General features: G+C 42.2%; 2 protein-coding genes across 2 annotated transcripts in view; both read right to left on the minus strand.

Annotated features, from left to right (window-relative positions):
* Positions 1 to 417: 417 nt before the first annotated feature.
* On the minus strand, positions 418 to 10,994 carry samd1a (sterile alpha motif domain containing 1a). Its single transcript, XM_046835364.1, has 7 exons — positions 10,292 to 10,994; positions 6,997 to 7,261; positions 5,747 to 5,898; positions 3,123 to 3,162; positions 2,952 to 3,036; positions 1,645 to 1,759; positions 418 to 986 (listed from the first exon to the last, which is right to left on the minus strand). The coding sequence occupies exons 1-7, from the start codon at positions 10,700 to 10,702 to the stop codon at positions 834 to 836; spliced, it is 1,221 nt and encodes a 406-aa protein (XP_046691320.1). The 5' UTR covers positions 10,703 to 10,994; the 3' UTR covers positions 418 to 833.
* A 2,153-nt stretch (positions 10,995 to 13,147) lies between these two features.
* The window catches only part of prkacaa (protein kinase, cAMP-dependent, catalytic, alpha, genome duplicate a), a 25,920-nt gene continuing 24,296 nt past the window's right edge, over positions 13,148 to 14,771 (minus strand). Inside the window, 1 exon segment of the mRNA XM_046835103.1 lies at positions 13,148 to 14,771. This exon segment is cut by the window's right edge and continues 906 nt beyond it. The gene's annotated coding sequence lies outside the window, so the exon portion shown is untranslated.

The following is a 14,771-nucleotide window of genomic DNA, read 5'->3' on the forward strand; positions in this document are numbered from 1 at the left end:
GAACAATGCCAGAGACATATTTGGAAAATTTCAATTTTAAATATATGTTTTACTCATATTATATCTGTATATGATAATAAAGGTTGGCTTGCAAACTAAAATGCAAACTATACTGATATTTTCTCCGCCATCCCATCTGCCGTCATTACGAGAGCGGCCTCTAGAGGTGAATCACTGACTAAGAAGGTGATCACATGCTGTTTGTTTTAACACGCGAGACTGCACGCTGCACAGAGAGTGCTATATTATATTAATTATTTATCATTTATTAATTATATATATAAATTAATATATCGATATTTATTTTCTTCAGCACACTGATAAAGTTTAGTACTCTTAGACATGGAGTGTTGTTTTCTCTATCCGGTATTGCTAAAAAATTTTTTGGTCCTGAAAGTTAAGGAATGCACACGTAAATTTGCGAAATCGGAAATTTATTTGCTAAATGTACATATCCGCATTATCATTTCTATATCTGGCTGCTTTACATATTAAAACGAAGGAGGAAGTCAATATAATATCGCGAACAAAAATATATTACCGAGATCATAGTGTAAATCAAAGAAGAAAAAAAAACAACACAACACTGGTGAATGATGAGATGTCTCCCTCGATGACCACTCGGGAATGGGCGTCAGGGTGAGACGTGATTTTTGGAGGTGTTCTTTAATCATGTGAACTGAAATATGAGGAAGTGAAGAAGAGAAATCTGGAGCGAGCGAACGGGGTGGGCGCGGTCAGGGGCGGGGCGACGCCCAGCATGTCGAGTCCTTTCTCTCGTGTCCAGGCCCTCGCTCGGATCTCCATGTGTGAGTCTTTAAAGTGGCGCGAGGTTAAGAGAAAACGCTGCTGTGCTCCTGAAAGTGGCTCTTCTGCAGCGCCTTGACATGATGCTCATATATCTTGAGGGCGGGGCCGAGTCGGATCGACAGGCCTGTCAACACGTCGCTGCGCTGCATCAGGAGCAGGGACTTTCCGTCGATTTCCTGCGAATGAACCATTTTGAGAATTTACCGATGTTTTAACAGCGTAACAGGTATATAATATAATTATAAGTTGTGTGTGATTGTTTTTGTGTTCGAGCTGCGAGACTGGATGTCAAATTATCGAACGTTTACTTTTAGCCACACCCACAAATAGCCATAAAAGGTAAAGCTTGAAGAAAAAAAAAAGAGACAAAAACGGTGTGCTGACATCCTCCAATAATGCAGCTCAGCCATCGCACCTCATCGGCTATAATGGATAAAATGCAGAGGTGATCATGCTACACTTTCTTTTCGTTCCTCTCGCTTTTGTACGTATCAAGTGAAGACGTGTACATGTACGGCATGTGTTGAAGGACCTTATCGAGAACATCTTACATTTATCTCATTACACAACTAAGCAGCTGACGGTTAAGAGCCTTGCTCAAGGGCGCAGGAGTAGGAGCTTGGTCTTGATTTGAGCTCATGACCTTTTGATGATGAGTCCAAGGTCTTTCCTCTGAGCAACCTGTTCGGCTGAAACAACTACAGGTGGTTTATATACCGATTCGTTTGTGCAAATACGGTATCGCTTCTATAGTAACCAATTGCTCACAAAGACTCTTTAAGGAACGTGTTAAATTCCATACAATAACTCACAGCAGCACTGATAAAGACTGACCTGCGTTCTGAAAGCCACAGCCTGCTCAGGAAACCCTGCAGATGTGAAGTAGCTCGCCACATCCGCCACACTCCACAGTAAGAGGTCCTGTGCCATGTCCTCTTCTTTAAACAACCTGCAGCACCACACACACACACACACACACACACACACACACACACACACACACACACACACACACTTACCATCAGCTTCAAACCTCACACGGTACATTCAAAAGGTCCTTTATTTTTCATGCAAACCAAAACCCAATGTTCATAAAGTCAAGGGGCGGAGTCAGACATGATCTAACCCCTTCTTCGTATCGATACTGTACTTAAGATTCATTCAAGAGATTCATGTGTGTAAGTAAAGTCAGGTACTGATGTAGTTGAGGAAGCCTGGGGTGTTCGATACAGTCTTCTGCTATAGCAGAAGATCTTCCACTCCAACCCGTTGAAAGCAGAAGATCTTCAGAGCTTTGTGCACAGTTGAAGTGAAGGGAAAATTTCATGCCAGGAGAACTTCTTATACAACTGTGTGTGGGACTGAACCACACATGGATGGGAGAAGTCCGGTGTCCCAATACTATTGTTAGTAAAGTGTATCTAGCTGTTTTTTAGAGCAGTGGATGTCGGGGGTTGTTACACATTAGCTAATGATCTGATAGCTGAGAAGCAAACATGGAGCTCTTCAGATCTTAATCCTTCATCCTAATAAACTAGGGCTGAAACGATTCCTTGAGTAACTCAAGCACATCGAATACAAAAAAAAACTTTAGTCTAGTCCATTTTAACTATGTTTCCGCAGGGACCATTAATACTGGCGCACCACCCAACACAGGAGATGCTGCAGGGCGGGAACATGCCGGAACGGAGAGAAAACAGCGAGGGGAGAGGAGAAGATTCAGGCCAAATCATTTCATTTTAAACTAAACACATAAAGAAAACAGCGTACAGTGCGTTTACCTTTTCATAATGATTTCAAATTGATTATGATTTTTTATTTATTTATATAGTGGTAAATGCATTTTGATGTAATTAAATGGGTTTAGTTTTCACAGCTGTTCTCGTGTGCAATTTCAGCAGTGAAGATAAATTTTTTAAAAAGCGAACAAAAGACGTTAAATTTAAGAGACTCGTCTTATTTTTCTCTTATACGTTTAGTTTTGCTCTTTAATAAAGAAAAAGCACTTCTTATCTGATAAATCGATTAATCGGATAAAAAGAAAAGTCAGATCAGGTCCAGCGCCGTTTTTCTTGTCACTAATCACTGTGTATCACCGCCATCACAGAATCAGCATTGATACAGTAAAAATGAACACTTACCCTTGTTTCTTCATCCCTCCGTTGTTGGCCGTTTCGGTTCCTTGTGAGTGAATGATTACGTCTTCTACGTTAGTGCACTTCTTGCCTGAGATGAACACAAACAGGACGTGAGTGCATGTGGAGAAACGTGTGTGTTGTGTGTGCAGAGTGTGAACGTGATCAAGTGCTCACCCTCCAGCAGGTGGTCCGATCCCACCGCCTCGTCTGGGCGCTGTCGACAACAAACACACACCAGATTCATAACCTTCACACACTCAGGGACCCAATAACATCTCACACACAACATCATCTAACATACACCTGATTCTAATAATATACACTGAGACCATCACACACCTGATCATCTCATACCAGAGCCATGACGTCAATTAACATGTACAGAAAACACCTGTTTATATCATATTATTACAACAATCTTTTTTTTTATGACGTAAAATAAAAAAAAGAAGAAGAAAACGCTGATGATATTTCAGGACTTTCATCATGATGAAACTTTTTTTTTATTTCATGAAATGCTTAAAAATGTAAAGAATTTATAATGTTTAAATGTATAAAAATGTATTATACACAGTTCAAAAATATCAATTAATATGAAAAAAAATGTGTTTTTAGCACCAAATATTTTTATTTTTCCTCAGATTAAAAAAAATCTTATATTTTATCTTTTTTAAATGTTGAATATTGTTTAATTTTGTATTATTACAATGTTTTTACATGCAAGAAACAAAACATTATATAGTTTATTAATCATGTAATCTATTATTTAAATGATTTGTAAGTTAATTCAAATTCATTTTTACGCCACTGGTTTTATTAATGTGCAATTAATGCAGCGTTTCTGTTTTAGCATTTTAATAAAACATTTATATAAATAAATATAAAAGAGGCGAAATTAAAACCTTCAACGCAACACACATTTACTCACAAAGTCCTTTCTTTACTCAGATAACACTAATATGCATGCACGCACACACACACACACACACACACACACACACACACACACACACACACACACACACACACACACACACACACACATATATATATATATATATATATATACACACATATATACATATGATACAGCTGCAAATAAGTATTTGAACACCTGAGAAAGTCAATGTTAATATTTGGTACAGTAGCCTTTGTTTGCAATTACAGAGGTCAAACGTTTCCTGTAGTTTTTCACCAGGTTTGCACACACTGCAGGAGGGATTTTGGCCCACTCCTTCACACAGATCTTCTCTAGATCAGTCAGGTTTCTGGCCTGTCTCTGAGAAACACGGAGTTTGAGCTCCCTCCAAAGATTCTCTATTGGGTTTAGGTCTGGAGACTGGCTAGGCCACGCCAGAACCTTGATATGCTTCTTACAGAGCCACTCCTTGGTTATCCTGGCTGTGTGCTTGGTCATTGTCATGTTGGAAGACCCAGCCTCGACCCATCTTCAATGCTCTAACTGAGGGAAGGAGGTTGTTCCCAAATCTCGCAATACATGGCCCGGGTCATCCTCTCCTTAATACAGTGCAGTCGTCCTGTCCCATGTGCAGAAAAACACCCCCAAAGCACGATGCTACCACCCCCACGCTTCACAGTAGGGATGGTGTTCTTGGGATGGTACTCATCATTCTTCTTCCTCCAAACACGTTTAGTGGAATTATGACCCAAACGTTCTATTTTGGTCTCATCTGACCACATGACTTTCTCCCATGACTCCTCTGGATCATCCAAATGGTCATTGGCAAACTTAAGATGTGCCTGGACATGTGCTGGTTTAAGCAGGGGAACCTTCCGTGCCATGCATGATTTCAAACCATGACGTCTTAGTGTATTACCAACAGTAACCTTGGAAACGGTGGTCCCAGCTCTTTTCAGGTCATTGACCAGCTCCTCCCGTGTAGTTCTGGGCTGATTTCTCACCTTCCTTAGGATCACTGAAACCCACGAGGTGAGATCTTGCATGGAGGCCCAGTCCAAGGGAAATTGACAGTCATGTTTAGCTTCTTCCATTTTCTAATGATTGCTCCAACAGTGGACCTTTTTTCACCAAGCTGCTTGCCAATTTCCCCGTAGCCCTTTTCAGCCTTGTGGAGGTGTACAATTTTGTCTCTAGTGTCTTTGGACAGCTCTTTGGTCTTGGCCATGTTAGTAGTTGGATTCTTACTGATTGTATGGGGTGGACAGGTGTCTTTATGCAGCTAACGACCTCAAACAGGTGCATCTAATTTAGGATAATAAATGTAGTGGAGGTGGACATTTTAAAGGCAGAATAACAGGTCTTTGAGGGTCAGAATTCTAGCTGATAGACAGGTGTTCAAATACTTATTTGCAGCTGTATCAAACAAATAATTAGTTCAAAAATCATATATTGTGATTTCTGGATTTTTTTTTTTTAGATTATGTCTCTCACAGTGGACATGCACCTACGATGACAATTTCAGACCGCTCCATGATTTCTAAGTGGGAGAACTTGCAAAATAGCAGAGTGTTCAAATACTTATTTTCCTCACTGTATGTATATATATATATATATATATATATATATATATATATATATATATATATATATATATATATCCCTGCCCTTGTACACAATCTACTAATGATGAGTCAGAAAAATGTATCGTGACAGAATGATCGCGATACTGATATTAGATTGTATCGCCCAGCACTAACTGGAGAGAAATTCACTGCTCTGATCTGATGGTGGTGTGAAATCAGCCATGCTCCAGTCCTGATCTTTCTGCATGTCAGTTGTGTTAGTTACAGATGTTCTGGAGCGAATAGACGCTTACCGGTGAGGCCGTGTGCTCAGACAGCAGCTGGTCAGGAGTGAGAGCGTTCTCTCCAGCTCTCGGCTCCTCCTCCTCCTCCCTCATCAGTGCACTCCGCTGGGCCGAGGGACAGATGGCTGCCGGCTGCAGCACTGCTTCCAGCTCTGGGGAGCCTGAGAGAGAGAGAGGGAGAGAGAGAGAGAGAGAGAGAGGAGAGAGAGAGAGAGAGAGAGTGAGGGAGAGAGAGAGATACACCATGATGAAGCAGCTGTGCAACATGGACCTCTAACACAATACAGTGAGTCTGTGGAATCAGTAACGGCTTTAACGACACACACACACACACACACACACACACACACACACACACACACACACACACACTGCACAATATAACCTCAACACACCCTGCCTAATGAGATGCACAATACTGTTGACACACTAGTGAGAGAGTGTGTGTGTGTGTGTGTGTGTGTGTTTTGTATATGACTCTATGCTCAGTTCTATGTCAGGGTTGGATTTACCCCAACAGCAAAAGTATTCAACCGGCTTCAATCACATTTCTGGGCATCTGGTGAAAAAATAAAAAACTCCCATCCAGGTTTCCCTTTTAGCCATAAACTGGCATCAAAAACTGTTTCCTAAACTTTTTTCCCCCCAGAAATAAAATGACGCTTGTCGCTTGTGTAATAAAATGGAGTCTATTACATTTATTTTCATATATTTCCACCCCCACACCATTCACAAAGTGTTCCCATTTATTTCTTCTAGAAGCCTCTCCACTCAGTACAAGCCACGTGAAAGTCTGCTTGGAAGTGATGTTTGTCTCGCATTTCCAAACACAGTCTCTGGAGCCCAACCCCAGTCGTCTATCAGCTTTCCAGTCCTGGATGTTCCGACGTTCTTCTGTTGAAGAACCATGTGGGCCAGTGTGCTCTTGAGGAACCTCCCATGCAGCAGACATTTTTTTAAACCCCCTCTGTTCCTCTGAGGTTTCTGACGCGGTTCCTTCGACTTCCTCGTGGTTCTTTCGCATCTGATATGCATTTAGCAGTGATATGGACATCTTCATCAAGTCCATTTTGTAGAAACATCTCAGAGATTATTTCAGGGAAATGCTGATGCCCCTGAGTTTCATTTCCAGATAATAAGGTAAACTTTATAAGGTAAACTGATGACAAATAAAATCATTTGCAACAGAAGAAAGAATACTTTCTGAATGCAGTGTAATCATTGAGGTGTGTGTGTGTGTGTGTGTGTGTGTGTGGTACCCGTGTCATGCTGAGCCGTGCTCGGGGTGATTTCGGGGGAAACTCGAGCGGCGTCGCGGTCCTTCTCCGGGGTGCTCTGGCAGGACGAGGGGCTCTTTGAGGGCGTGAGCGAGGAACTGGTCATCTCGGCCTCAGCGTCTGTGACCACAGGACTCATGCTGATGCCGGAGTCAGCGGAGCTCTGTATCTGCATGCAGGGAGCGTCCAGACTGGCGTCCTCCTCGTCCATGCTGCTGTCCATGCAGGCCGTAGTGGAGAACTCATCCTGAAAAACAGAGTGAAGTCAAACCTACGACAGGCCAGATGGATGGATGGATGGATGGATGGATGGATGGATAGATAGATAGATAGATAGATAGATAGATAGATAGATAATCTAAACCAGAGGTGCCAAAACTTTTTTTTTCTAAGAAGAGACAAAAATCGAGCTTGACTGAAGGGTTGAAAGTAAACACTGTGTAATACTTATAAATATTTAAATGAAGGTTGCCATAACTCTGCTTATTTACAACTGTAACTATGTTACTAACGCAGTTTCATTTTTTAATGTTTTCTAGTTTAGTCAAACTTATAATACAATGAAAACAGACGCGATCTCGTTTATACTCTGTTTACTCTACTACAGCCACATGCTGATAATATCAGAGACCTAAAATGAGACGCAAATGTGGCTCCTGATTTCTCAGACATTTTTTACTGTAGTGAAATGCTGCGATATAAAACACTTTTTAGTGTCAATAAAATATTTTAGCATTGCGTAAGCATACAAAAAATTGATCATAAAAATGTTACAAATAGTACAAAGAAATTAACTGCATTCTTAATAGATTCATTTTTAATTATTATGTTAGGAATATAATCATTTAAAGACTAAAAATCTAATCAGCTGTTTCCAGTTTATAATTTTTTATTAAAACAGCTGCAATTTCTTCATTAAAGTGTATTATGACGTCACAATAATGTGATGTCACATTTTTAATGATCCTTCTTTATATATATATATATATATATATATATATATATATATATATATATATATATATATATATAATGTAAATAAATGTATAAAATAGAACTTTTTTGTACTATATGTTGACCGTGTGTGCAAACAAGACTCGGCATGTCTTCTCCCTGTTGTGTGAGGAGAACAACATTTTCGCGGGTTTAGTACTTTGCCCTTGAGGAACGTGTCGCCAGGTTGCCAGATTGACCCGTTTAAGACGCGTAATTTTTGTGATCAAGCAAACATTTGCAAAAAAGTGAGAGGTTTGTATCGTTTGTCGATTTCCTTATTTATATGTCGAAACATCAAAATTTGGGGCTTAATGACATTGTCGTTGTTTTACAAAACCATGTGGGCGTTAAAAAACAAACAAAAAAACACCAAAAAATATCTGGCAACCCTGGGGCGTGTGCGCGTGTCCTCGTTCTTGTAAACCAGCTGTAGCTTGCCGGGTTGCCAGATTGGTCGTCTCAAATCCCTACATAATTCGAACAACAAAGCATTTCACAATAGACAAACTGAACATCTACAAAACAGGGTTTCTTTTTCATAAGGTATCGTTTTGGTCCATATGGTATCATTCATAAGATTTCACTCATTACATCACTTTCAACCTTCCCCTAGTAACTGAAACAAACTTAGATTTGTGTTATTTGTCCAAATTTTCCCCGACAAAATATGTAACGAATGTTTCCCAAAAGGTTCTGTTTGAGTGTAGATTTTCGTTTCATGGGTGAACCGTTAGATGTTGGAGGAGACGCACCTAGACCACGTGGCTCCATCACGTTAAACCCAAGTTATCCTTAGTACCTGCCTGGTCAGGGTTTTATACAGTACATGGTGACTGAGCAGTCAGGAAGCAATATGAAGAGGTCAAGACTCAAGTAATCTCAACATTTATGATCTTGTGACTTCTCCAAATTATTTTTCATAGAGAATCGGAAAACGTCACTAAAACAAGTGATAAAAAGATTGAATGCGGCCGTATATATTTTAGTGGGACAGTAAAACAATGTAAAAACATTCTTAATGTGGCCTAATGAGATAATACAGTGTTTTAAAAAAGACCAAACCTGGTAAATACGTTAATAATAAAACATACTTTTTACAGACATGCGGATGAATCCAGAGTACGTACCAAGCGTGTTTAATTACACGTTAAGCGTTTATAGTATTGTCCCCATTCCAGTAGCATACTTTACTACTCTGAGTTCATTGATTATGATTTTGGAGAATAATACACACACACACACACACACACACACACACACACACACACCATTAATTGATTATTGTTCCCATATTACATTATTGGAATCAGATTCACTTTTTTTTAGTAATAGGAATCGGTCATGTTGTTCTGGTGGTACAAAAACTAGGAAAATACAATGTCAAAACATTGTACAATTAGTACCTAATATGTAAAAATGAGGCAATGCAAATAATAATACCTAATATACAGATTCTACATTTATGTGGGCCGGATTTATAACTGTATTTGCGTGTTTATTTGTATTTGCGTGTTTATTTGTACACCACCTGTGTGTTTTTGTTTTGTTCTGTTTTTTGCGTGTGAAATGAACTAGCTCAGCCGAGCGTTGAAACTTTTCCAATCTGGCAACATAGGGGCCGGGGGAAGGAAAGCGCGCGACGCGGCCCCCGCGCTTCAGCGCGCCGAACTCTCTTGTGCGGAAGCCCCGCCCACTAGGCGCCGCGCGCTCAGGCGAGCGCGCGACGGACGCACGCAGGCAGAAAGCGAGCGCTAGAACGTGGCCACGAGGAAAAAAAAAAACGAACCGTTTCTACAAACCACGCCCACTTTCGTGTTTAATTGTATTTCAATAACCGGTTTAATGACGGCTCGAGCTCTTCTCGCCCAAGCGCTCGCGCTTTCCATAAAGAGCGTCCTATACAGTTCGCGCGTCTGCACAACAACCCCCCCCCACCCGTACGCCCGCGAACTCACGCGCGCCTGCACGAGCACGCACGCACGCACGCGCTCTCTCTCTCTTTTTCGCATCCCCAGTAAAAGCTGTTCAGGTTATGGTTTAAAAAAAAAAAGACTTTTTTAACGGACAAAACGAATTCAAACATAATTTAAATTATTTTCCGTTGAAAAGCAGAATTCCCGCTGAATGGAAGAAAGAAAGAAGGAAAAAAAGAAAGAAAGGGGGGGGGGTGTTGGCGAGGTTCGAGCCACCGCCGCTCCCCGTCTGCGGCAGTGTGTGTGTGTGTGTGTGTGTGTGTGTGTGTGTGTGTTTTCTTTTCATTCTTTTTCCCCCTCTCACTCACTTCCATGTCCTCCATCGGGTCGTGGTCAGCGGGACCCTGCGCGCTGTCGCTGTACTGCAGCTCCGCTGGTGAAGCTCGCTCTTTACCCGAGGAGCACGATGATGATGATGATGATGACGAAGATGAAGTAGAACTGGAGAATGACTTCTTAGCGGCCGCCTGCTCGCTGCTCCTCCGCCTGCCTCGGTGCACTTTGGCCGCGTTGCGGTAGGACACCGAGCCCTTGTAGTTGACTTTGAGCACGGCGTGCTCCCGGATCAGTCTCTCCAGCTCCAAGCATGTCCGGTCCGGCTCAGAGCCGTGTCTCCTGCGGACCATCCGGCAGATTCGCTCCAGGTCCGGTCTCGCTTTCCTCGACCGCAGCGAGTCAATAGTGTCCAGGATCCACTCGCGGTACCGCGGCTCCGACATGATCCACACGGAAAAGTTTATTTTATTTCGCCGAAAATATTCCTACCCGGTTATTTAATCCTGCGAGGGGAGGAAAAAAAAGAGCACGCGCGCACCGAGAGACAGAGAGCGTGTATGCGCGTGGAAATGCGCGTGCGTGCGTGTCGGAGAGGAGCGGAAACATTAGCGCTCCGGCTTCTCCTGTACGCGTGCGTTGGATCGCATCGTGCGCTTAAGGTGGAACGGAAGAGATCGCCGAGGTGCGCGCCGCCGACACGAGACACTCCCCCCTCCCCCTTTGACCTATTTAAGGTGGAAATGTGAGACGCTCACGGCAGGTTCGCCGTCGCGCTGAGGAGCCGCTGGTGCCGAATAGTTTTTAGATGTTACACACACACACACACACACACACACACACACACACACACACACACACACACACACCCTGTGCACCATTAGGATATTGGATCATGAGTCAATACACAGTCGTGTTCATGTTGATGATATTTGGTAAACGATGTAATTCTTACAATTACGTCATTTTTGTGAGGATCAAAGGCCTTGCACCCCCCAACACCACCACCACCACATATACCTCATGAAGATATGATGTGCGTCTCAAAAGCTCTCTAGATCATGAATCGATAGTCATGTACATGATATCTGCTTATTTATGCAAATGAGGTATCTTATTTATGCAAATGAGGTATCTTATTTATGCAAAAAGGGTCAAGCGCCTTGCAAACCAGCCCCCAGATTATACAGGGATACTGGGTGTGGGTCTCAAAGAGTTTCCTAGATCGAGTCAATACAGTCATGTAGATAATATGTGGTAGAAGCTCTTATCTACCAGGGCTTTGCATTCAACCGCCCCGAAACCTCGTTTCTGCTCGGCCCCACGACTTCCTGACACCTTCAGCCACCATTTCTCCAGTTCCACACTAAAACTCTCAGTGAGTCAACGAGTCACATGGCCGACAAACTTCTCGTTTTCCAGTTCCACCAGCTAACTGTGAACATGCAATGTTCTATGTTACATACATTAGATTCTTTGCAACTCCACCATTTTTTTATTGGTGTGAGAAAAGCCAGAGTATAATTTTCAGCCTTGAACATCATACCACTGATGTTTCCTGGTGTTTGTGATGCATTGGGGGATTTTTTTGAAAGCGATCCTCAGTGGATTTTGCGTCCTACTTCCTGATCAGTGCCCTGTTTGAGACGCACCGTGTCACGTTCAGGTCGAAATGGAAGATCTGTAATTTTATTCTATTTTACATTTTTATATTCCTTTTTAGTTGTTAGGATTTTAAAATTCTAACACACACTGTACAGTCAAAAATATTGGGACACCTGACTTTTCCACCCATATTTGGTGGTTCTCCTGTCAGCAGGACGTCTCTGGATGCAGCAGCTCCATGAAGATCGGATTTCCATGGGTGGAAGATCTCCTGCTATTGAGCTCCATGAAGATCTGCTTACCATGGGTGGAAGTGGAAGATCACCTACTATCGAGCTCCATGAAGATCTGATTTCCATGGTTGGAAGATCTCCTGCCATTAAGCTACATGAAAATCTGCTTACCATGGGTGGAAGTGGAAGATCTCCTGCTATCAAGCTCCATGAAGATCTGCTTACTATGGGTGGAAGATCTGCTATCGAGCTCCATGAAGATCTGCTCACTATCGGTGGAAGTGGAAGATCTCCTGCTATCGAGCTCCATAAAGATCTGCTTACTATGGATGGAAGTGGAAGATCTCCTGCTATCGAGCTCCATGAAGATCTGCTCACTATGGGTGGAAGATCTCCTGTTATTGAGCTCCATGAAGATCTGCTTACTATGGGTGGAAGTGGAAGATCTCCTGCTATCGAGCTCCATGAAGATCTGCTCACTATGGGTGGAAGATCTCCTGTTATTGAGCTCCATAAAGATCTGCTTACTATGGGTGGAAGATCTCCTGCTATCGAGCTCCATGAAGATCTGCTTACTATGGGTGGAAGTGGAAGATCTCCTGCTATTGAGCTCTAACCATTCTGAACATCTCTGGGATGAATTGTTTAAGTACCACAAACACGCTCCAAAATCTAGTGGGACATCTTCCCAGAAGAGTGGAGGTTATAACAACAAAAAGAGACTACACGTGGATTAAGAAGCTCAAAAAGTCAATGTTCACAACCAGTGTGTCCACAAACTTTTGGCCCTATAGTGTACATTTACCGCACGAATCTACATAACGAACACGTGACCGTAAATCACACCTGAAACATTCTGGGACGTCTTCACAGCTACGCAACCAATACAAATATTTTACATTTTTTATTTTTTATTAAATGAATTTTTTTTGTAACTCCGCTCAGCAAAAAATAAATAAAAACAAAAACATTATTAAACACGACCCACATTTTTTTCTTTTGTCATTTTAACAATTAAAACTTTATTGGAATGATACATGTTGCAAAATATTATTCTGTGTATTTTTTTTTTATTTATTTATATATATATATTTTTTTAAACATACTCCATGTGTCTTACAGGGATATTTTTTTTCTCTCCATCAAGTTCTCCAGAAGGTAAAATAATTAAGACTGTTAAAGGCAGAATATACAGTATTGTTTCCCGTGGAAAAGAAAAAGAAAAAAAAAAAAAGGAGGTACGATTAGACCACACCATCACCAGCGTTGGAAGGACAAAAGTTTCTCGTTATTGAAAAAGACACAGAGAAAAATATGAGCGAAATCAAAAACAAATAAAAAGATCACTCATGATGGTGGAGTTTGTGGGCGTGATTCTTTTCCTGGCTGTGATTTTGAAAACGAGGAGATGATAAAGAGTGCGGGGGACGTGGACGCGTACGCAGGTGAACGGACGTGTGAATGTCCTGCAGGAGAAGCTGGATGATGATATAACTGAAGGAGAGGAGGATGGAGGAGGACGGAGGAGAATACGGAGCGCATGACGGGAGAACCCTACATTATTTATGTCCTCACTCGTGGTGCGTCTGAGTGTTTTTTTTTGTAGATCTTTGGTTGCTGTGTGTGTGTGTGTGTGTGTGTGTGTGTGGGACGCTTTTATCATCAATTATGCAGAAGCACCACCTGGATTTATCAGAACCATCTTTTCCACATATCATGATAACGGACCGACCCTGACATTGACCCAAGCTATGTCCTGTCGTCTATTCCGCAATTTTTCTTCACGTATATCCTTCTCAGACCGTATCCCTGTAGCCACGCCCAACACACACACGTTCTACCAGCATCCTGGGAGAACTAAACCTCCAGTACGGCACATACGAGGCAGGAAAGCGCACCGGCTTCTTTTCAAACGTCCTCCCGGGCCCTTTATTTGTGCGGCTTGTTTTCTATCGTAAACAACAGAATGAGCATCCGAACTGTCTGAAAAGACTGAGATCGAAGAAGCTTAGAGCGAAGAGCTAAACGAGCCGATCTTCTCCAAATCCTACAGAATGACGGATCGGGACGAGGACCGTTTCTCTTCCGACAAAGAGTGAAAGACGAAGCGCAGGATGATAAAGGTCCTCCAAAAGGTCCTCCAGGAGAGACACACACACACACACACACACACACACACACACACACACACATGCACGCAGCCTGAAGACCTTCAAAAAGTGGAAGATGGAAAGAAAGCTGCAGCTCATGAAACGAAAATGAAAACACGCACTTGTTCTTCAGGTTCTTTGAATAACGAGAGTCTGCGATACGTCACACGGAAGCGGACCGTAACTCGGTGGGAGGAACATCATCCGGTTCCCTTCGGTTCCGTTATTCGCTAAGCACGTGATGTTGCCTAGCAACAGGTTTACCCGTCGTTGAGTGAAGCCCCGCCCCCTTTTACGTACGCCTGTCACCTTTCAGAAAGTTGGCTTGTTTTCGGAGTTCAGGGTTTTCAAAGTTTCCAGTCGAAAAGGAATTCATCCAAACTCTAAAACCACCGACGACTTAAAAAAAGAAACGTCCAACGCCGAAGTTTTGACACGTTCGTGCCGTTCGAATCGAAACCCGGTGCAGCTTCACCCCTCGTTTCAGGAAAAAAAAACCCTAATAAAAGCAAACGTGGACAAACAGG

The sequence above is a fragment of the Silurus meridionalis genome, chromosome 22 (assembly GCF_014805685.1).
Source record: "Silurus meridionalis isolate SWU-2019-XX chromosome 22, ASM1480568v1, whole genome shotgun sequence".
Classification (NCBI taxonomy): Eukaryota; Metazoa; Chordata; class Actinopteri; order Siluriformes; family Siluridae; genus Silurus; species Silurus meridionalis.

Excerpts from the sequence above, each read along its gene's own strand:
- samd1a (XM_046835364.1), bottom strand. The coding sequence starts at position 10,702 with ATGTCGGAGCCGCGGTACCGCGAGTGGATCCTGGACACTATTGACTCG. Across the intron at positions 7,262-10,291 it reads ACCCGATGGAGGACATGGAA|GATGAGTTCTCCACTACGGC; the intron begins GTGAGTGAGAGG and ends TCTGTTTTTCAG. Across the intron at positions 3,037-3,122 it reads ATCGGACCACCTGCTGGAGG|GCAAGAAGTGCACTAACGTA; the intron begins GTGAGCACTTGA and ends TGTTCATCTCAG.